This window comes from Canis lupus, chromosome 34 (assembly GCF_048164855.1).
Source record: "Canis lupus baileyi chromosome 34, mCanLup2.hap1, whole genome shotgun sequence".
Taxonomy (NCBI): domain Eukaryota; kingdom Metazoa; phylum Chordata; class Mammalia; order Carnivora; family Canidae; genus Canis; species Canis lupus.
In genome coordinates, this window is record NC_132871.1 from 30012870 (window position 1) to 30035190 (window position 22321).

Sequence of the window (22321 nt, forward strand, 5' to 3'; positions counted from 1 at the left end):
AAACTTCCTAAAAATAGCAATTTATGAAGAAGTTTTGACCGCTACCTAGAACTGTCCTAACAGGCTCAAACCCAGGCAGACATAATGCATGTATTCTTACCTGTCTTCTTTTATTCTTGCCAGCAAAGGCTCCAGCCATCCTAAGGTGCATTCACAGTGTGCATCGAGAAAAGTTATGACCTGCCCTTTTGAAGCAGCTGCTCCTCGAAGGCGGGCACGTATTAACCCAGAACGTTCTTCCATTCTAATAATTTTTACCGGCACCTCTAAATTTTTCACATAATTCTCTAATGTCAACTTGAGAAAATCTGTAATGTGCAATAAGAATTTATAAAGTTTTGAAACTATTTTAAGACATAGAGATACTCCTGCCCAGATGGAATTCAACACATAGAAATGGTAGCCAGCTCCTATTGACATTATTTGGGATTAGGTGAAATAAATATATAGAGATTTTATCAGTAATTTAATATATATTTCACAATAACTCTATCAAGTTGACTGGCAAAGATAAGGATATAATAGGAAGTTAATATACCAGACTCTAATTTAGAAATTGGGCCACAAGAGCACAAATGAAGACTTATTTATAAGTTATGTTGCTTTTACCGACACACACACACACACACACACACACACACACACACAGATAAATGTCCTCGAAATCGTATTAATGCTCAATCATATTATCATTTAAGCTGGAAAAAAATAAACATTTTAAAAAATCACTTCGGCTGATTTCTTAGGTTAGTACAGATCAAATGAAATCATGAAAGAAACTGAAAGAATTAGTTTCATATTCCTGGAATTGGCATTAACCAGGTATATTGATGAAAATCTGATAGGTGATTTCAGGGCTAGTATAATTATAAGGAAAATACAGATCATTGGCTGGCTATCTATTTGACCATAATAAAGTGTTCTGATTAAAAAATATATATAGTGGGAAAAATATTTATACCTCTTTCACTAGCATCATCTACCAAGATGACTTCAGAGAGCAGATAACGTGGGGAACGATTTATAACACTATAAACAGTTCTAAGGAGAGTGCTCCAAGCTTCATTGTGAAACACAATGACTACGCTTGTGTTTGGAAGTTCATCAGCGTAGACCTTTGTCTTGCATCTGGAAAAGAAAGAAGAGAGACATGCTAATAAATTCATTTTTCATTCTGATCATTGTAATAAAAAATATCCCTGGTAACAACTTTATACTTGAATGCCCCTTACTAAGGAAACATTTTATGATTATGTAAAATAATTTTCCTTTTAATAAATGTTGTAATTATGTGGCATTTTGAAAATTAAATATGCATAATTACTAATATTTTATTTTAATTCCATTTTTAAAGATTTTATTTATTTATTCATGAGAGACACAGAGAGAGGCAGAGACACAGGCAGAGGGAAGAGCAGGCTCCTTACAGGGAGCCCGATGTGGGATTCAATCCCAGGACTTCAGGGTCACGTCCTGAGCCCGAGGCAGACACTCAACTGCTGAGCCACCCAGATGTCCCTTATTTTAATTCCTGTAGGGAACAAAGCAGCATGATCTCCACAAGTGTAAGAAAGCCAAAATAACATTCCAAGACTATCAGTAGAAGACCAGGGTACAACAGGGACATAAGAATTCATTTAGTGTATATAATTTAATTCCTTGTTTAGAAAAAAAAATAGTATAACTCAAAAAGTCTTAAGAACATGAAAAGACATGTTCACAGGGTTTTGAAGCATGTAAAACTGAGATTATTTTTCTATTCTAAAATCTAGTCGTGTGTTTTCCATTCTGTTTGAATATGCTATAACCATGTCTACTTTGAAGGAAGAGTTTAGGGGCTAGGATTTACTTTGCAGATTGGAGGTCAAGAAAAGGTGAAGGCTACCAGCACTTCCCAAACTCTGATGTGCATAGGAATCACCTAGAGATTTGTTAAAATGCAGATTCAGGTTTAGTCAGTCTGAGGTGAACCCTGAGAGCTGCATTTTCAAGAAAAAACTTTTAGGTGAAACAGATGATACCAGTTGCACAGAGCCCACAATAATTCTCATTACTTTTAAAAATTGATGTTTTGAGAAAAAACTTAGTTTTGCTTATAAATCCAAAGAAGTCCAGATTTTACTTTTCAAGAAATCAAATTAAAAAGGTACATTTGGATAAATGATATATGTAGTGTCCTAGGTGATCAGGACAGGCAGATGGTCTTCATCCCCAACAACTTGTCAACATTCAGATATTTAAATCATGTAATTATAAAATTTTAGAGAAAAAAAATGTCATTGGGTATCTGGAACAGGAATAGAAGTTTATTCACCTTAGGTTATTGTTTCATATAAAATGTTCTAAAGGGCTAGAGAATTAATTCCATAAAATAAAATGAACTAGATACTTGCTACCACTCATGAATGATCTAATGCATGACACAAAATAAGTATTAAAATTAGTCTTCTTCATAGATGAGTGAAAAAATTCAATAAAATGTGGGGCATAAGGGTATAAAATTAAACAAATACTGATTGTATGCCTATTGAAACATTAATCATCTTTTAAAACAGTCTAAAATATCATCTACTTAGTGAAATCTACAATATAGTCAGGCAAGAAGGTACTGTACCTGAACTACGACATTTTTTCTGTATATATTTATTTGAAAAGCATTCATTAATTACTCACATTATAAAACATATTGTGTATATAGGAAAATCAAAATTTACTGAGAAAAAGTTCTTTGATTCACAGCCATCTTCTCCCATTCTAGTGGCAAGATTCAAATGGGTTCTTATATGCCTCATCAGCATGTGACTTAGGCATCCAAACAGTTTATTACCAAATGGACTCAGCCACCTTTGTGAATCAGACATGTTCTCACCATGATTTTCCTCAAACCTTCATTCTTCTGGCTTAACAAAACAGCATACTGAGCAAAAAGTATGATAAAGACCATCATGATTATTATCAATAAAGAAATAAAACTGGAAAATCAGGCTGAAAGCATCCAACAGTCAACAATTACTGGCTTAACCCAAGGATATAAGGGCTTACCAATATCGCTGGAAAAAAAGTGATTTATGGGTTTTTTTTGTATGTTATGTATGCATGTATGTTTATGATTTGTATTCTAAATGCCAATAAAGAAAAAAATGAATGAGATATTTAGATAGATTTTTTTAAGTCTTTCATTTATTTAAAAGCTGATGTTTAAGGCAAAACAAGTTAACTGGAAGGCAGTAAACACAGAGGGTGATTTGAAGCAATGTGGATAGCTTTGATGGAAACCAGCCAGGTCTTGGTCTCAGGAGTTGAATATGGGGGGACCTTGGAATTCCATGGGTCCATCCCTTATGTTTTTTTTTTCTTTCCTTCAAGGATACTTTTTAAAATTTTATTTGAATGTAATTAATCAACATATAATGTATTATTGGTTTCAGAGGTAGAAGTCAGTGACTACACCCAGTGCTCATCACATCACGTACCCTCCTTAATGTCCATCACCCAGTTACGACACCTCCACACCCCCCTCCTCTCCAAGGACCCTCAGTTCGTTCCCTATGTTTAAGGGCCTCAATGGTTTGTCTCCCTCTCTGATTTTGTCTCATTTTATTTTTTTCTTCTCTTCCCCTATGAGCAAAATAAGTCAATCAAAGAAAGATAATTATTATATGATCTCATTCATACGTGGAATTTAAGAAACAAAACAGAGGATCATATGGGTAGATAAACCTTTTAAAATACCAAACTAAAAGCAATATTCAAATCCAGCTTCTTAAAATACATCTATCATGCTTTGTTTTTGTTAAAAAAATCTACTCACAATGTTAATTTTATATTCAATATATATGACAATAGATAATGAACTAATTTACTATTAATGTAACTATTATGTTTAGAGAAAATTTCTGCTGTGTCATTATTTAATGTAGCATAAAAATAAAATGTGGCTAATATGTTTATTAATTCTTCCTTTTCTTCCTATGTAAACAATTATTTAGCACAGAAAACTTTCATCATAAAATAATTTCTAGAATAATATCAATTATTTTCAATGTCAGTTTATCCTCCTATCTGCAGTTCATAGAGGCTTATGAACAGGAGTTATTTCCATGGTTTCTTTTTTTTTTTTTTTTTTTTTTTTAAATCAGTCTTGCTTTATTTTTTTTTTATTTTTTTTATTTTTTTAAATTTTTTTTTTTAATTGGTGTTCAATTTACTAACATACAGAATAACACCCAGTGCCCGTCACCCATTCACTCCCACCCCCCGCCCTCCTCCCCTTCCACCACCCCTAGTTCGTTTCCCAGAGTTAGCAGTCTTTACGTTCTGTCTCCCTTTCTGATATTTCCCACACATTTCTTCCCCCTTCCCTTATATTCCCTTTCACTATTATTTATATTCCCCAAATGAATGAGAACATATAATGTTTGTCCTTCTCCGACTGACTTACTTCACTCAGCATTTCCATGGTTTCTAATGGGGTTGTGATACACTGTACTTTTACCATTTTCTGTATTTCATCACATCTACTGTTTCACCCGTAGTAAGATACACCATCATCTTATGTATTACTAGGAAAGGAAAAAGTGTCAAATAAATCACAGCATATACTTTCTTATCACTAGAGTCTATTTAATACCTAGATAGAGCTTATGGAACAAGCCTTTAAATTTACTTGAACATAGATTTCTATCAATATTGTCATGCTTGTTTATAAATCAGTCACATCAGCTTTATGTTGCTTTGAAGTTTCTTTCATCTATTCTAAGAGGCTTTTTCTAGCTTTAGGTTGCATTGCTTAACATCTGAGAGGCATACACTAAGCACACATCTCAGTAACAAAATATAAAATGGCTTCATCTTCTTGTGGGTATCTTCCTTCATACTATAAAGTTATGCTTTTCAAATTTTAAGGGGCAAAGAAATGATATGGGCATCTTGATAAAATGCAGATTCTGATTCCGTAGATTTGGGATGGGCCCAAGATACTGCATTCTTTTTTTTTTTTTTTAGGGGGCACAGAAGAAGAGAGAGAATCTTAAGCAGGCTCCATGCCCAGAGCGAGCTGGACTTAGGATCGACATCACAACCCTGAGATCTTGACCTGAGCGGAAATCAAGAGTTGTATGATTAAACAACTAGCGCAGGTGCCTCAAGATTCTGCATTTCTTGTTTTTTCTTTCTTTTTTTTTTAAATCATCACTCCTAGTTTATTTATTTTTTTAAAGATTTATTTATTTATTTATTCATAGAGACGGAGAAAGAGAGAGAGACACAGGCAGAGGGAGAAGCAGGCTCCATGCAGGGAGCCTGACCTGGGACACGATCCACCTGGGACCTGGGACACGATCCAGGGTCCCGCTGCACCACCGGGGCTGCCCAAGATTCTGCATTTCTAATGAGATCTCTGGTGATATTGTTGCCTGGTTGACATGATAAGAAATAAGGCTATATAAATCAGTCAGCTGTTGATTAGCAAGAAAATATAGAGTTGTGGTCACTGCTCCAACAATGAACATTTGCTTCCTCTTAGGAAATTTAACACTTGTCACTGTTTCCTTGCCTTTCTTTTCATGCAATAACTTTTTGTTCCAATATTGAATCAGACTGTAACTTCTCTGAGGGAATGTTGAATGACAATTAACTCTGCACCTGTAGTATAAATAGTGTAGTTAATAACTTAGGTGAAGCAGGACTATGTGAACAGTCATGACCACATTCATACAATCTTAGGAAATACGGCTTCTATAGCAACTGCCAGCTGGTTGACAACGATTCTAACTAACCATCGACTGTAAAACTCATCCTGATTTCAGACGCGTAAAACTAAAAGGGTGCATCTTAGAACAGGTGAATAGAATATGAATAATTGTAATAATTATTACAATGATTACAATAACAGGTGAATAGAATAATTTCTTGTTTAGCCAAGAAAGAGTACTAAATGGGTTATTTAGTTTTAGTTTTCTTTTCTTTTTTTTTAAGATTTTATTTATTTATTCATAGACACAGAGAGAGAGAGGCAGAGACACAGACAGAGGGAGAAGCAGGCTCCATGCAGGGAGCCCGATGCGGGACTTGATCCCGGGTCTCCAGGATCACACCCCAGGCTGCAAGCGGCACCAAACCGCTGCGCCACCAGGGCTGCCCAGGTTTTAGTTTTCTGTGTGTGTGTGTTTGTGTGTGTTTTAAAGACCTTTAGGTATCTAAGTTGTCAGAGCTTTCAACTCACTGTTTTTTAAAAAAATAATTAAAAACAAACAAAACAAAAACAAGAGGGCTATGTGATGCAAGTGGGATAAGTACTTAGATTGAACCTTTCTAAAAACCTTTTCTTCTGACACATGGCAAACAACTTCTTTGTGATATTGCAAGAATTATTTCACACTGTCCACCTCAGCTTTTTTATCTTTTACATAGTAAGAATAAAGTAGGTAATCTGAAATGTGTAGTAGACATTGCTTGGTCTGCAGATTGAAGCTCAAAATCCCCAAATGGTAGATTTGGAAACAGCTTTCAAACTTAACTAATACAAATGTTCATTTTACAAAATGCAAGTCTCAAGTCACAGAACTGGTTCAGTATTCTGCATAATAAAGTAATAAATAATATTAATATATTTTATTCCTTAATCATATTAGCAACAGTGGTGATTTATTTCCCACACTATATGCTACATCAAATGTTTTAAATGATATTATTGCTGTCTGGAATATTAGAAAAAATTTGAATTTAAAAATATGCCTTAATCTTACATTCAAATATATTTCTTTAAAACAAATAGAGAAATAGCTATTCCCCTGGAATCATTTGATTAAAACAAAGCACAGAAAACAGCTTTCATTGAAATTATGTACATATAGACCAAATAAGCTTTTAGCAATCTGTCCTATGAAGATATTATTATTCTTTTATGTAAACATCTAAATGGGATTGGCAAAAGTTGACATTATTGTGGGAACACAATGCATATGTAATTAACTTGGAGAGTAAAAGTGGCAGACTGCAATAGCAATTTTCATCAATTTGAAGGGAATATTTGATGCCCACTACTCAAACTAAGGTCCTGAAATCTGGTATTCTAGTAAAATCATAAGCTTTATTATAATAGCATTTCATATTTATACTATATTATGACATGCCAAATCTATAATACTTGAAGTGAAAGTTTATTTCTTTTTAATTCTGTAATAATATATCTATGACTCTTCATCTTGGCTGCACATTGAAATAATCCCATGAGCTGGAAAAAAATACTGATGTGTGGATTTCAACCACAGAATTTCTGACTTAAGGTGTCTAGGGTGTGGCCAGGTGCAATGGGATTTATAAAAAGATCTCTGTTGGGAATTTGAATGTGCGGCCAGAGCTGGAAAAGGTTGTTTAAAGTTCTTTAACAGAAACATTGGCTTTAAATATACATATATGTGTGTGTATGCATATATATACATCTATCAGTGCACACGTGTGTGTGTATAAAACCTTTTTCTTGCATCAACATTTTAAAATAAGATGCTTAAGGTTAATACATCTCTTTTTGCAGTTATATCAGGTGAAATGAATAAAGTGCATTTTCCTATAATTGTAAGCACTGAAGTCAGAAAGTCTTCAATTCCTTTACAATATTTTCTGTCATCTGAAAGTACACTAATGTCATCCAGTCTTCTCTGTATCTGCTGTTGATTTATAAATATATGAGAAATAAACCCAGCTGCTCTTATTTAGAGAGAATATGGGGGTAGAATTTCCAATGTCTGGAACATGGAAATACACTGAGATAGCATACCTATTTACCATCTTTCCCCTCGGCTATGCACACATTATAGGAACATAGACTGTTACAATTTGATTTTATCCTTTTCAAAACCATATTGATGTTTTCAGATAAGTTACTGAACACAATATGCCACATCAAAGAAAGAAAAATTGACTATAAGATGAGAATGTGAAATCACAAAGGATCCATAATTATACAGTGGTTTAGTTAGACACAATCCATTTAGGACTACAAAGACTGTCAACATCGTAGTTTGCATGACTTGTTGAATTGCTGCTCAGTGAGTCAGTGGTTACCTTTTACTGCCTCAATCAAGAAGATTAATAATAGTAATTAAAAATAAAGACTTACAATGCAAGTCCTCTATATACTTCTTATTTTTAATAGCTGTGGGAATTGCCTTGAACCTTGCAGAATTATGTGTGGTTTCTTTGTTTCCCAACCATTAAAATTCATATTCACAGAGGGAAATTTCATCTTTTGCCAATGCATCCATGCAAAGAAAACTCGGGCAACAGCAAAGTGATTCTTTCATAATAACTGAACAGCTTGGGGCCTCAAGTAAAATGAAGCACTTAATTTTGCATGGGTTTCTATATGTTGATTTATATATTATGTTGCCTTCAACAATATTGACTAATTGTTTTTAAAACTTACATGTCCCAAGCACCTTTATTTTAAAACCCAGTTGGACCCTGTACTGATTCTTGGCCTATTTGCTATCAGATCTACTTCTTGTACCTTCTGTTCTCTTTTAAGTATTTGGAAGGGTGAAATGGGAGGGTGACTGGGCTAGAAGCACTTCCAAAAATCCCTTGCTTGTTGCCTTCTGCTTGAAATACATCATAAGGAGACACCTGGGTGGCTCAGGGGTTAAGCGTCTGCCTTCAGTCCAGGATGTGATCCGGGAGACCCCGGATTGAGTCCCACGTCGGGCTCCCTGCATGGAGCCTGCTTTTCTCTCTGCCTATGTCTCTGTGTCTCTCTGTGTGTGTCTCTCATGAATAAATAAATAACATCTGAAAAAAATAAATGCATCATAAGGATCTCAAGTAGGAGAGTGCCATACTGTAGGAAACAGGAACAGAAAGCCAGGGAATTTCTTTCTACATCCCTCACTAATCTCAGAGACTGCACAGCCCCCTTCTTCAGCCTTGTACCTCGGGTATGCCTCAATCTTTATGACATATGCTTTTTCACAATATAGCTACCTAATTCAATAGGCGAGGGGATTCTTCAAAAGAAGGAAGGTTAATATTATTTACTCTGCCTTTTCAGAATTTAGTACTCTGCATATCACAAAATACATTTAATAAGGGGTTGATGCATGGAATCTTCACAATGAGGCAGGCTACGTATGAATTATCAGATCAACTTCTTGATCATAGCTCTGTATTGTTATTGTCTGAACTAGAGGAGTAGAAATACCAGCTTTCCTTTTTATCCTTCTTTTTTTTTTTTTTTTTTTGTATCTTCAGTTGGTTTTGTCTTTCCAGCTTCTGGAGTCGGGCAAATAAACGAGCTGAGGATAGGGAGGTGAAAGAGTATAAGGTCTGCGAGTCTGTGTATTATAACGCAGCCCCCTCTAACACAGGTAACATCATTCCTATTTGGCATTTAGAGCAAGCTCTGTCCCTGGAAACTATGTTGGCCTCCCTGTCCTGCCATATAGGATCCGTGAGCAGACTCATTAAATTTTGGTTTTGTCATCAAGTAAATAGAAGGAAGACTGCTGTTATTTCTATATTGCAGAACTCTTACAGAAAACAAATGAAACTATACAGGGATTATGTGAATGTAATTTATTATTATGCTATTTCTTACATTACGAAGCACTGTACAGAACATTGCAGATAAAGCCTATGATTATTTTGGGTCAGCTTTGCTGCTGACAGGCTTCTGCACATTGCCGTGTTCTAGTAACTTGTCTTTTGTCCTCAGTTCTTGTGCCATTTCTACCTCACTCCTGGGTCTGGTGTCTGGACGTCATGGCAGGAGAGCTGCTTTACTAGTTTGTCTAGCATAGTCGTGTGGAAAGCAGGTCCCGCCTCTTTCTCTTCCAGTCCTTCTAAATCATTTATTGCCCTAATCTTACATATCTCTGGCTGCCTGTGGCTGCCTGCCAGTAAACCTTCCTGCTTACTTCCCTTCATCTCTGCTTATTATTTTCTGCTGGAAAAAACTCCCAGGGCCATGTTCTGTCTGCCTGCCTCTGCTTCCTGCCTGCTCTCGAATATCCGTGAGCTCACTATCTAGCACCTGGCTCCCCGCTACTAGCCCACGACTAGCTTTACCCTGTGGGTTAGTCCAATTATCAAACATTGCATTCCTCAGCCAGGGGTAGGCCATCTCCTCCAGCAGTCAAGCCCTGATGTAAGAAACATCAGAATAAGATAACCAATACTGAGTGATAAACATTTTTTAAACTCTTAATCACACAGAAGACATCTGAGTATATTGCTTCATTCTCATTTGACCCTGAGAACTGAAACCTCCTGCAACCACATAGGTTAACTATCAGAATTATGACAAAGCTATAAACTCATAAATAGCCTTACTGCATGCTACAAGAACTTCCAGAAAATAAATGGATTCAAACAATAAATTGCTCAAACGATCCCCTTCTAGGGATAGGTTGAGAATAAGTTGCTCAACTGTCTTCTCAAGATGATATAGAACTTAACTAGGCAAACTGCTTATCAATTGATTTTATTTTCCTCATTATGTCCACCGATCCTAAAGTATTATATCACATACTTGACCAGTCTCAGAAAGACTCCTGCATTGAAAGATCAGTCTTAAACCACGTAAGTCCAGACCTCCCAATCTCTATAAATATCTACCTTAGCCTCCTCCATGCAAGACTCCTAGGACTCTATGCCAATGTGGTAGTTATTGTGGTGGCCTTTTATAGAGTCAGCAATTCATAATCCTTATAACATTCCTTATGGATTAGTTATATTGTTACTCCCATTTGATAGTAGGTCAAGAATCTAGTGTTCAGATGAGTTCAGTACAATAGTCTCTTCTTATCATTGGAAGACACATTTCATGACCTTTCCAGTGGATGACCGAAGCCATGATAAAACCGCACCCTATATATGCTATGTTTTTCCTATACGTGTATACTCATGATAAAGTTTATCAAATGGGCACAGTAGGAAATTGACAGCAATAACCAATAATAAAATTGAAAAATTGTAACTATATATTGTAATAAAAGTTATATGAATGTGGGCTCTTTCTCTCAAAATATGGTATTGTGCTATATTCACCTTTCTTGTGATGATGTGAGATAATAAAATACCTACATGATGAAGTGAACTGATGGGAATAACACCAGTACCATGACCTAGTGTTAAGCTGCTTTTGACCTTCTGATGATAGGTCAGAGGGAGGATTATTTGCTTTGGTAATTTAAACTCAGCCTCAGGTGCACTAAGCTAAACTATGGATATAGAAGACTATCATTTGTTTCTAAGTGATAGAACTGGGATTCAAACTCTGGAACTCTGACTATTCTATGTTTTCACAATAAAATAAGGTCTTTCCCCCTAAGGGAGAAAACTGCCTTTGTTAAGCAGAATTCTGTGATAAGGCACCAAGGGAAGCAGGTATGAGCCTGAAGGTATGCATTCCCAGGATACAAAGGAAATCAAAACTACTGGAGCTAAACTAGATTGGAGAAACCTTTGCTTCCCTCCAGGAGACTGGAGATTGAGGCAGAAAACAGTAAGGAAAGGAGTGAAAAGAGGCTAGGGAGAGGAGATAGCAAGTAAAATAATGGGAAGCTAAAGAGTCCAGGAGCCTTTAAAGTGATGTATACCTTTTTTTTTTTTTTTTAAGATTTTATTTATATATTTATTCATGAGAGACACAGAGAGAGGCAGAGACTCAGGAAGACGCAGGCCCCCTGCAGGGAGCCCAACATGGGACTCCATCCCCCGACCCCAGGATCACACCCTGGGCCGAAGGCAGATGCTCAACCGCTGAGCCCCTCAGGTGTCCCATGACGTGATATCCTGAGGACATTTTTGTTGTGCCCAAGATCGCGAATCCAAGGAACCACCGAGGAGCCTACATCGATGCAAGCGCAGGACGGTTTATTAGCAAGCTGGAGCTTGGGCCCAGGTGCACCCGACCCAGCGGAGCAGGGGCTTGGACCCCCAGGGGGGTTACAGCAGGGTTTTATGGGCTGGTCTAGGGGACCTCCAGGAGGGGTGGAGGAATTTCTCAAGTTCTGTTTACATTCGGATATGGGGCTTAAGGGCATTGAGCTCTGTTCTCATTCTAATATGGGGCTTTCTATCAGGGGTGTGAGCTCTGTTGTCTTTCTGATATGGGATTCCCTGCCGAGGACATTGAGGACATTCTGCAGTTTTTCCCATAAAGTTCAGCTCTTATTCACAGGGGCCTAGGATAACTGTAGTTGTGCTAATGCTAAACTTTAGGTGGGATGGCCTTAATTTTTCTCGGCCTCCACAATTTTATTTACTTTTATTTTTTAAAAAGATTTGTTTGTTTATTTTAGAAAGAGAGAAAGAGAGAGAGGGAGAGAGAGGAAGAGAGAGAATCTCAAGTAGACTCCGCTGAGCCGGCAGCCCACGCATTGCTCAATCTCAGGACCACTGTGAAACCAAGAGCAGGATGCTCAACTGACTGAGCCACCCAGGTGCCCCTGGAAGACATTTTAAAGGTGAATTATATCTAAAGCCCATATTTGACTACAGTGTTGCAATGTAACCCATCCTCCTCTCCTGTTGTCCATTATATGCACCCTACTCATAGATGTACTGAATTAGTGGTTATGTGAGCACGTCTCTATGTTGAGAAAGAAGCCCTGTTTAGTATCTGGATTGTGCTGTGAGGAATAGAAAAGTCCTCATAAAAATAATCACAAAAGAGTGATTACCACCAAGGAACTGAGTAAATATCAGAAAGGGCTCTGGACTTCCACAGATTATTCTTTTGGGGTTTAAACTGACCTGACCTTGACTTTAACAGATTAGGTACACTCAGTTGAATCCGGTTTATATTAAAAACAAAAACACAAAACTTTATAGATCTAATTTTTACCAAATAAATGGCATTTATACACTCCTGTTAGAGTTACTCACATGATGCCAATAGTTATTTATTTTTAAGACATAAATGTGATTATTGTACAAGGAAGTTTTGTATCCTTTCTATTGTGATGAATTCTCCTAAATTTTGGAAATGAACTATAATCCAACTCCATAGCTAAAAGTAAAAATAATATATTTGAGTAAATGCTGTGTGTAGCTTTGTGGTTTTGGAACATGAATTTATGATCCCGGGTCTCCAGGATCAGCCCTTTCTGTGACCTCTCAATATAACTCTTTCATGCTATTGAAAGTATTTTAACAATGAAAATAATTCAATGTTATTGAAAATGATAAATATAATTAAAGTGGCTTTCCAACAAAATTACTAATATTGCCATTTATAGGTTTAAGTCCTTATATTTATTAGTGAAAATAACACTAATTTTTATATCAGTTGGCTTGGATTCTGACTGAATTGAGCTTTGCTTGGGCCATCATTTATGTCAAGTCAACTTAACCTATGAACTTAAATACCCTGTGTTATATATATTCGCAACTCATGCTTTCACTTCTCTGAGAAAATGAAACCACCACCCACCCAGGTTCAAAGCCAGACACTTTGATGTTGACATGACAGTGATGGTGACATTAGGAGTCCCCAAATCCTGAAGATTCCTCCCTCAGTATCTTTCTTATGCTTCGTGCTATTGCACCCTTTCCATAGACAATCACCTCTTTTTTCAGTTAACACATGGGGTCAATACAGTGCATTTATGGAACATTCTTGATCCCCAAACTATATCTTTCTCAATGCAGACCAAAATACAGATCCAAAAATCTACTCTTTTCTTCAAATGTTTATGATGCCTCTTTCATTGCCTAATGCTAAAATCTAAAGGCTCTTCTAGATCGGGCTCAGGCCACTTAATGTTACTTTCTCCTCTCACTATAGCATTTAACTCTTAGCAATATTGAACATCTCAAAGCTCCTTTAGGAGACAAATCTTTCTCATGCCTTTATCTCTAGAATTCCTTGTATTTACTGAAGAAATTACACATAGTGTTCAAGGTATGGCTCAAGTCCTGCTTCATATTTTCCCCAGGGATATTCAATTGTTCACTGTCCTAAAATACTGATACATTTTATATATTTATTCTCTTTTCCTTCTCATATAAATAAGTTATTAGGTTATTCAACACATTGAGGAAACGGAGTCACTGTGAATGTGTGGGAAATTCCCTACAATGTTGTAGGTACAGTTTTCAAGAAAAGACAAAAGATTCCCTGAAAGGATCCCTTTTGTCTTAGTTTTTTTTTTTCTTTTAATATTTTATTTATTTATTCATGAGAGAGGGAGAGAGAGAGAAAGAGAGAGAGAGAGAGAGGCAGAGACACAGGCAGAGGGAGAAGCAGGCTCCATGCAGGGACCCCCACGTGGGACTCGATCCCGGGTCTCCAGGATCACGCTCTGGGCTGAAGGCAGCGTAAACCGCTGAGCCACCCTGCTGCCCCTGTCTTAGTATTTTTCTAATGAGAATTTCTAGTCATAGAATTATTTGAAAATTAAAAAAAATTACTTATCAAATACTTGAGAATTTATATATATACTAAACTATATATTGGTTATAAATCATACATTTGTGAAAGATGGAATTACTGAGAATAAATGAAATTTTCTTTTTTTTTCCAGAAATATTTATTTAAAAAAGAAATTTTCAATTGATCAAGCAAAGCTCTATATCCGGAGTAAACTGTGATAGATGATGTTTCAGAGTAAAAATCTGTGTCAAGAACAGCCAGGTGCTGGCAAGGGATGAAAGCGTCACCATGGGGTGCCTAGCAACAAGCAAAATGAAGACATACCAATAGAGAAATTGGGGATATTTGCAGGACTTAGTATCCAATATCAGGGACCAAATCTAGGGATGAATTCAGAAATAGAATATTGCAGTCCCTGAAATATCAGAGAAAGAAAATAATTCACTATGAAAAAACTGGGGTTCTGCTTTTATTAGATCAAGCGTATTGATACACAAGTTCAAAAAAAAAAAAAATACACTCCGTTCATGGACCAGGTATTTATTACATGGAAATTAGATTTTAAGATCAAAATGGTAATGAAAGAGACACACAGGATTAGGAAAGATGTAAAATGGACATGTTCAACTAGAATCAGGGCCACAACCAACCTATCCTAACCATTGTGTCATTAGAAAAATATGCTCCTTCTGGACAGTGGAGTCCTGCTACCAAATACATAAAAGCAAATAGGCCTCTGTGCCCAGAAAAAGGCCCTCCTTCTTCCAGCCTTGACAAGGCACACAGAATTATAAATAGAGTGTATACAGTCACTTTTTAGCTGCAGTGCACACAGTTGACAACTCTGTAAGGATGCCCTAAGCCTAGAAATCCTTTAATTATCTTGACTATGAAGACAATTAGTTCTGTTTCCAGAGGCACAACTGCATCTTTAGATTATGAATTTGGGATAGAATGAATAGTGGGGAGAAATTACAGAGGTAATTGTGCATTTTATTTGAATAGGGTCATATTGAAGTGTCTACATGTATGAAGTCAAATATGTGATAATTTTTTGCTTTGGCTCAGAAAATGTTTTCATTTATTTTTTATTTCATTTATTTCTAGGTTTGCTTACTATAAAGGACTGTGTGTGTGTATATTCATCTACACCTGTATCTATAAATATATATACATACAAATCAACATAAGTTATATTTAATAATATTCAATGAAATTGAATATCATGGATGGATTTCTAATACTGAAGAAATGATGCAGGGAACTATATTTTGTTCCCTGGCATAGAATTTAAATACTCTGTTATATATATTCACAAAACTATTTTAAATCCATGAAAAGAACAAAATTAAAATCAAAGTCCCATGTGTGAAGTAAATGCAGAAATTAAAGGATAGAAACCAAATTGCATTACCTACTAAAATGGAATATTAAAAAATACCAAATAATAATTGCAGGGCTTAATTTCTACTAAATTAAGTATCAATTAAAAGACTATATGCATCATGAATTTCTCTTCTTGTATATTTCTCCACACCTAGTTTTAAATAAGAAATGAGTATTTTTCCTTCACAAGATTTTTCATTGAGCACAGCCATTGTTACTAATGGCAGCAAGAGGACCATCATTTAGGGGGAAGGCAGATCTGTCTGATGTTTCCACATCATTAGATTCAGGTTCAGGGAACCATTTTGGATAAGGTTGCATCATTCTTAGTGCATCCCAGCACGAGGTCCATGATGCTGACATGTACCATTACCAGTGTTAACAAGGATCACTTGAGTCGGTGGTACCTGTCAGGCTTCTTTAATGTACAGTACTTTCCTCATTATAATAAATAACTTGTGAGAAGATAACTTGAGATTTTGTATATTTTTTGTTTTTATCAACATTTCACCTATTATACTATCCATTGATGATTATTGCCTTTAATATATATCTTGTGCATGCATTTTTTCCATACATTTTATTTTTTATTTTTTATTTTTTTAATTTTTATTTATTTATGATAGTCACACACACACACACACAGAGAGAGAGAGAGAGAGAGAGAGGCAGAGACACAGGCAGAGGGAGAAGCAGGCTCCATGCACCGGGAGCCCGACGTGGGATTCGATCCCGGGTCTCCAGGATCGCGCCCTGGGCCAAAGGCAGGCGCTAAACCGCTGCGCCACCCAGGGATCCCTTTCCATACATTTTAAACGGTATCCTGTGGTAAATTTCTAAAAGAATTGTTGATGCAAAAAAAAATAAATAAATAAAAATAAAAGAATTGTTGATGCAAAGGTAAATGAATATATAATTTTTATAGATATTAACAAATCTCTCAGTATAAAGGTTGTACCAATTTGCTTTCCCTTCATCAATGTTTCATAATTTTTGTTTTCCCATAGATTTGCAAACAGAATGTATTATCAAACTTAAATTTTCACCAGTCTGCTAAATTAGAAAAGATATCTCAAAGTAGTTTTAACTTGCATTTTTCCAATTGGGAATGAAGTCAAATATTTTTCAGTATGTTTAATAGTCAACTTTGTCTCTATGTGTGTGTTTGTGTGAGTGTGAGTGTGTGTCTGTATAAATATCTGTTCTAATTCTTTGTCCATTTTTCTATTGAAGGTTTTGTTTGTTTCTTTGCCTGTTTTGCTTTGCATCCCTCAATTTTTCGGACCTTCATTCTACAGTGATATTAACCTTTTATCACTATTTTCTATTGTTTGATATTTGTCCTTCCATTTTACTTATATTTTGCCATGCAAATTTTATTTTATGCATTCAAATGTTTCAAAATTTTCTTTTATTGTATGTGCATTATAGTTACAGATAGAGAGTATTCCCTTCACTCACGTTACAAAGAAATTGTTTTGTTTTGAATTTAGGTTGCCGGTTGATATGATACTTATTCTTTTGTATGGTGTGCAGCATGGATCTAATTATATCTTTTTCCGAATAACTAATCAGTTGTTTCAGCCTCACTTATTAGCACTAGGACAGTGATTTCAGACATCACTTTTGTCATATATTAAACTTCAATTTATTCTTATAATTATCTCCTATATTTTCTATTCATTTCACTTTTCTGTGTTCCCATGCCCCACTATCACACTATTTTACTTTTTTTAAAGATTTATTTATTTGCGAGAGAGGGAGAGAAGGAGAGAGAGAGAGAGATAGAGAGACAGAGAGATTGAGTGGGGGGGGGGCAGATAGAGAGAAGCTTCAAGCAGACTCCCCAATGAGCATGGAGCCCAAGGTGAGATTTGATCTCAAGACCTATGAGATCATGATCTGAACTGAAACCAAGAGTCAGATGCTTAACTAACTGAGCCACCCAGACACCCCCACATTATTTTACTCATAGAGCTTTATACTATGTTTCAATATCTGGAAGACTAGTTCTCTTTTGTAGCATTTTTCCTTTGCTTACCTAGTTATTCCGGCATGTTTATTCCCCATGTGAGGCCCATTATCCATCATATTTTAATGCATTTCAAAGTATCAACACACTCTCCCTCCCTAAACTTTGCAGCATGCTTATTAAGTAGAGTTTGAATTTTAATCAATCTTTTCTTTTAATGTAAAATTTAAATGCAATGAAATGTTAAGTGTAAATTTCCCAAACTTTGATAAATACATGCACTCGTATAACCTAAACTCATTTCAAGTTATGAAACATTATTATAACTGCAGAAAAATTTCATAAGCAAGTTTTTACCCCCAAATCAACCCTTATCTACTTTTAAAAACCATTACTTTGCCCTGGTATTATATAGTGAATGCTCTTCTATATAAGACATTCTATTCTCTCTCTCTCTCTCTCTCTCTCTCCACACACACACACACACACACACACACACACACACTCACAATTAAAAAAACAATGTAAACTCCTCTTTTTACTCCCCCAAAATCTGAAGAACAACCTTATTACCAAGTATTTTCTGAAGTATAATGAATAACTGAAGTCAAAGTAATCTTCGTATATCAACTCCTCCCTTCCCATCATTTATACCTCATAAATGTCCTGAGCCTCAACTGTTATTACTAAATGTAACATAAAATGCCATGCTTCAGTGACTGCAAGCAATATTGAAATGTCAAATATATCTATTCTTAATTTCAATGTAATGTTAGTTAAGAGCAGCCATTACTATTGAAGAATGAGATTCCTGGGTGATAAATACTTTTACCTGTAATAAGATAATTTCCAAATGATTTATTAAAAATGAAGTAATGAATTATAGCAAAGTACACCAGCTATTCGTCTACAATTAGATAGTGAAGAGAAACAGTGAACATAGTGACTGCCAAATAGATTTGGTATCGGTCCAGCAGCCTTTGCATGTTGCTGATATCTATTCCATTGAGCTATATTAAAAAAAATAGTATGTATTTACCTAATTTCAGTATTAAAAAATCCCAGATCTGTGTTTGATTAAAAAAGGACTTAAAAAAAGAAAAAAAAATGTATATCAGTATAATAGTTTCATCTTTTAAATATTTAAAACTATCTGATTAAATGCTTAAAGGTGATTGTTTTATATCCTAAAGAAATTCTAAATATTATCTTCAAATAAATTAACCAAGAGCTAAAACTTTTGATTTAAAATAGTAGAAATCAACTACTTAAACCAAGTATTTCTCCTCTGCTAAATGTCATGTCTGGACTAGGCCTAAAACAACCTCTTAATATAGTGTTATTTATGATTCATTTAATCAATATGCTTTTTCCTTTGTCTGTAAATCCTGTTGCAATAGAGACAAAATTGCTCCTCTTTTGTTCACACAGCTCCATAGCTCCTACTGCTTCAGTGATACAGCCTTGCTGATCCAACCCATTTCAAGGACTCACATTTGCGAAACAAGTCCCTGCTTGAAGAGCCAACATATGTGCATCAGTTCTTTTTCCTCATTTCTCTTCTGGAGAGATAACTATGTTGGGTAGATTTAGCTTCTATTTCCTCATTGCAACTTCTTTTTCATTAGTTTCTAGATGGCTTAGACTCCTGGAACCAGCAATCAGAATTTACTCCATGGGACACTTAACCCAATTTCCTTTCTGGAGAATTATACCTATAGAGACATCCAGCACCAAGACATAGGGAGGAGAGAGGTGGAAGTTGTCAAAAGAGGAGGGGGAAGTGACTGGTAACAATGTCTGGGGCACCCGTAAGAGACCATGATTCTCACCATCTGGAGCAATGTTATGTGCATTTTTCTTATTTCCTGGTTTTACATTTTATTTAGTATCCACAGAATCATTGATGAGGAAGCACCTTACAAACCATCTAATACTTTCAGTTTTATGGATGGGGATACTGCATCACAGACAAAGAAAAAACCTGGCAAGGCTCCCAAATACATGGTAGCTGTGCTGTCATCAGAATCTAGATTTTTGAACTCACTGAACAGTGTGACTTTGCCTCTTCAGTGCGTTCAGGGGCTATTGGGGGAAAATTTCCCCATAAAATACACATGCTTTACATATTTCACCTTTTATGAAGCATATAACAGATTAAAAAACAAAAGAAATAGGCCAGGTCAAAGTTCATTCAATGGTTTACTGAAAATCATTTTAAGGATTAATAAAATATAAGGGACTCCCCCCTTCCCATTTTTGTATAGTCTATCTTTGGTTTTCTTATTCTTAAGCCTTCTTTATCTTTCATGGGGTGTTTAACACGCACATTTTCTTTTTCTTTTTTTTTTAAAGAGTTTTTATTTATTTATCCACGAGAGACACACAGAGAGAGAGAGAGAGAGAGAGAGGCAGAAACATAGGCAGAGGGAGAAGCAGGCTCCATGCAGGAAGCCCAATGCGGGATTCGATCCCGGGACCCCAGTATCATGCCCTGAGCCAACGGCAGACGCTCAACCACTGAGCCACCCAGGTGTTCCAACACACACATTTTCATTGAAACAACACAGTACTGATGAGGAAAAATGGTGACATGTTTCAAAAGTCTTTTCTCATTGACTAATAATTTATGTAATTCATTATAGAATTTATTATAGCATTCTTTAGTATTTAAATTTTATCTAGATTAAATATTTATTTTTATTAAGATGTTCTACATAGGATTTATAGACAAAAAAGGATTCTTCTTTAGAGGGAGTGGGATTAACCTGTAAATTGTACAAACAGAGCAGGTAGGTATAGAATAAAGGTATGTAAAGAATAGACATTGGAAAGAAAACATAAGAATTGTGGGTGTTCCTGAAATGCTAGGAAAAGGCACTCTTGCACAGCATTTAAATTTTTTCCCAATACAGCAAACAAAGCTTGAATTGAGACGGCTATGGAGGAACCACTAACTATTATAAAGATATGTTGTAGTTATTCCATCTCTTAGAGGACTACAGTAGTGTGGCCCCTTGGAAAAGAGCAAAGGCCACTTTCTGCTTTACTTCAAATACTAATAAAAAGTAAAAATACTGACTTTCTACAATAAGAGAAAGAAGAGATGTTTTCAGCCAGGGCAAAAACAAACTTCATTTTAATATGAGTCTTTGTGTTCTCAAAGAAAATGCTTTCACATCATAAGAAAGGCTTTAAGAGTAGTGAGTGAACAGAGCTACTATCTGGAATCTAGTTCTTTTTCTATACACTGCAGGAAAGAATGAGTTATCACTAGAATTCATTATAAGAAGCCTCAAGTAATGTTTCTTTTTATTCTCCAAGGAGAAATTACTACAGTTGTGATTGTCAAATTATTATATACTCAAGGTCACTTCTCTCTTGGATGTCAAGTGGTATATTATGGATGCCAATTTTAGGGAACCAAATCAACCTCAAGCCAAAAGTCAAAGGAAATACATACCTGACCAACAAAACAGTTCAATTAGGTGAAGGACAAAGTCAACAAGTTTTTCTCAAAAGAATCCTAATTACAATAGACGTGGCTTTAAACACAGTGATGAGGATGATTCACTCTTGATTACTGATGTTACAACTTGCTTTATTAGTGTAACACCAGAACAGTAGAATTCATAATAAGATATTCAATTGTAGAACTTTGAATGAGATCAAAATTTTAAGAGCTTCTATCACAAAGTCATAATATAAAATATCCAAGTTAAAATAACATTTGACTCTTCAAAGATATACATGAGCATATTTATGCACACATACATATATGCATATTTGCACATATATTTTTAAGATTTGAAGTGAAGAAATGAATGAAAAAATTAATTTAAGATCATGTAATGCAGAAGAAACTGACTTTAAAATTGCTGAGAGGAGGTAAAAACTAGAAATTGGGTGATTCCTTTCTTTGGTACTTCATTGAGTAATTAGTTTCTCTTCAGTTTTTTTGGCCTTCAAGACTTTTACTAATTATAAGATTTATGTCAGTTTCTTCATTCCACTTTGTAATCTCTATCACTTCAAGTTTTCCTGTGTACTATACATTCAAACTTTTCACTTATGACTCATGGATAAAATTTACTTGGAACATATGGGAAAATCATTCATGGAGGGAAACGTTGAATCAACAAGATTCTGGTATTTAGTGAAGTATATAGAAGCGGATGTACCATAAAACTAAAGAAGACCAAGCATCAGACCACTGCACAGCCCATTCAGCACATTCAAACTGATCATAATTTCATGATCATAATTTTATGATCATAAATGTTATTGCTATTATTATTATTTAAAAGGGGGGAGGGGCAGAGAGAGAATCTTAGGCAGGCTCCATGCCCAGTCTGGAGCTTGGTGTGGGACTTGATCTCAGGATCCTGAGATAACAACTTGAGCCAAAGTCAAGAGTGGACACTTAACCGACTGAGCCACCCAGGTGCCCCCACAAATGTTATTTTTCTCAGAGAAGATCCCAAATGAGTTTAGGTTCCAAGTCCCACAATCACATATCTGCCCTGGAAGTTGGGTATGATGTGTATGAGACAGTTCCTCATTTACCGGAAATTAGCTTGCTTCTTGCT

The 22321-nt window shown here is 35.6% G+C and overlaps 1 protein-coding gene and 1 long non-coding RNA gene across 6 annotated transcripts in view; one reads left to right on the forward strand and one right to left on the reverse strand.

Moving 5' to 3' along the window:
* GALNT13 (polypeptide N-acetylgalactosaminyltransferase 13) overlaps positions 1–22321 on the reverse strand; it is a 542562-nt gene that overhangs the window by 198248 nt on the left and 321993 nt on the right. For all 5 annotated transcript variants that reach the window (XM_072811435.1, XM_072811433.1, XM_072811434.1 and 2 more), the window contains 2 exons: positions 962–1128; positions 101–308 (listed from right to left, as the gene is read on the reverse strand). In XM_072811435.1, coding sequence (XP_072667536.1) covers positions 101–308; positions 962–1128 — 375 coding nt within the window. The remainder of the gene's footprint in view (positions 1–100; positions 309–961; positions 1129–22321) is intronic.
* LOC140624285 (uncharacterized) lies at positions 4999–7651 on the forward strand. The gene is made up of 2 exons (XR_012023772.1): positions 4999–5138; positions 5244–7651. It is a non-coding gene; the product is annotated as an uncharacterized lncRNA (long non-coding RNA).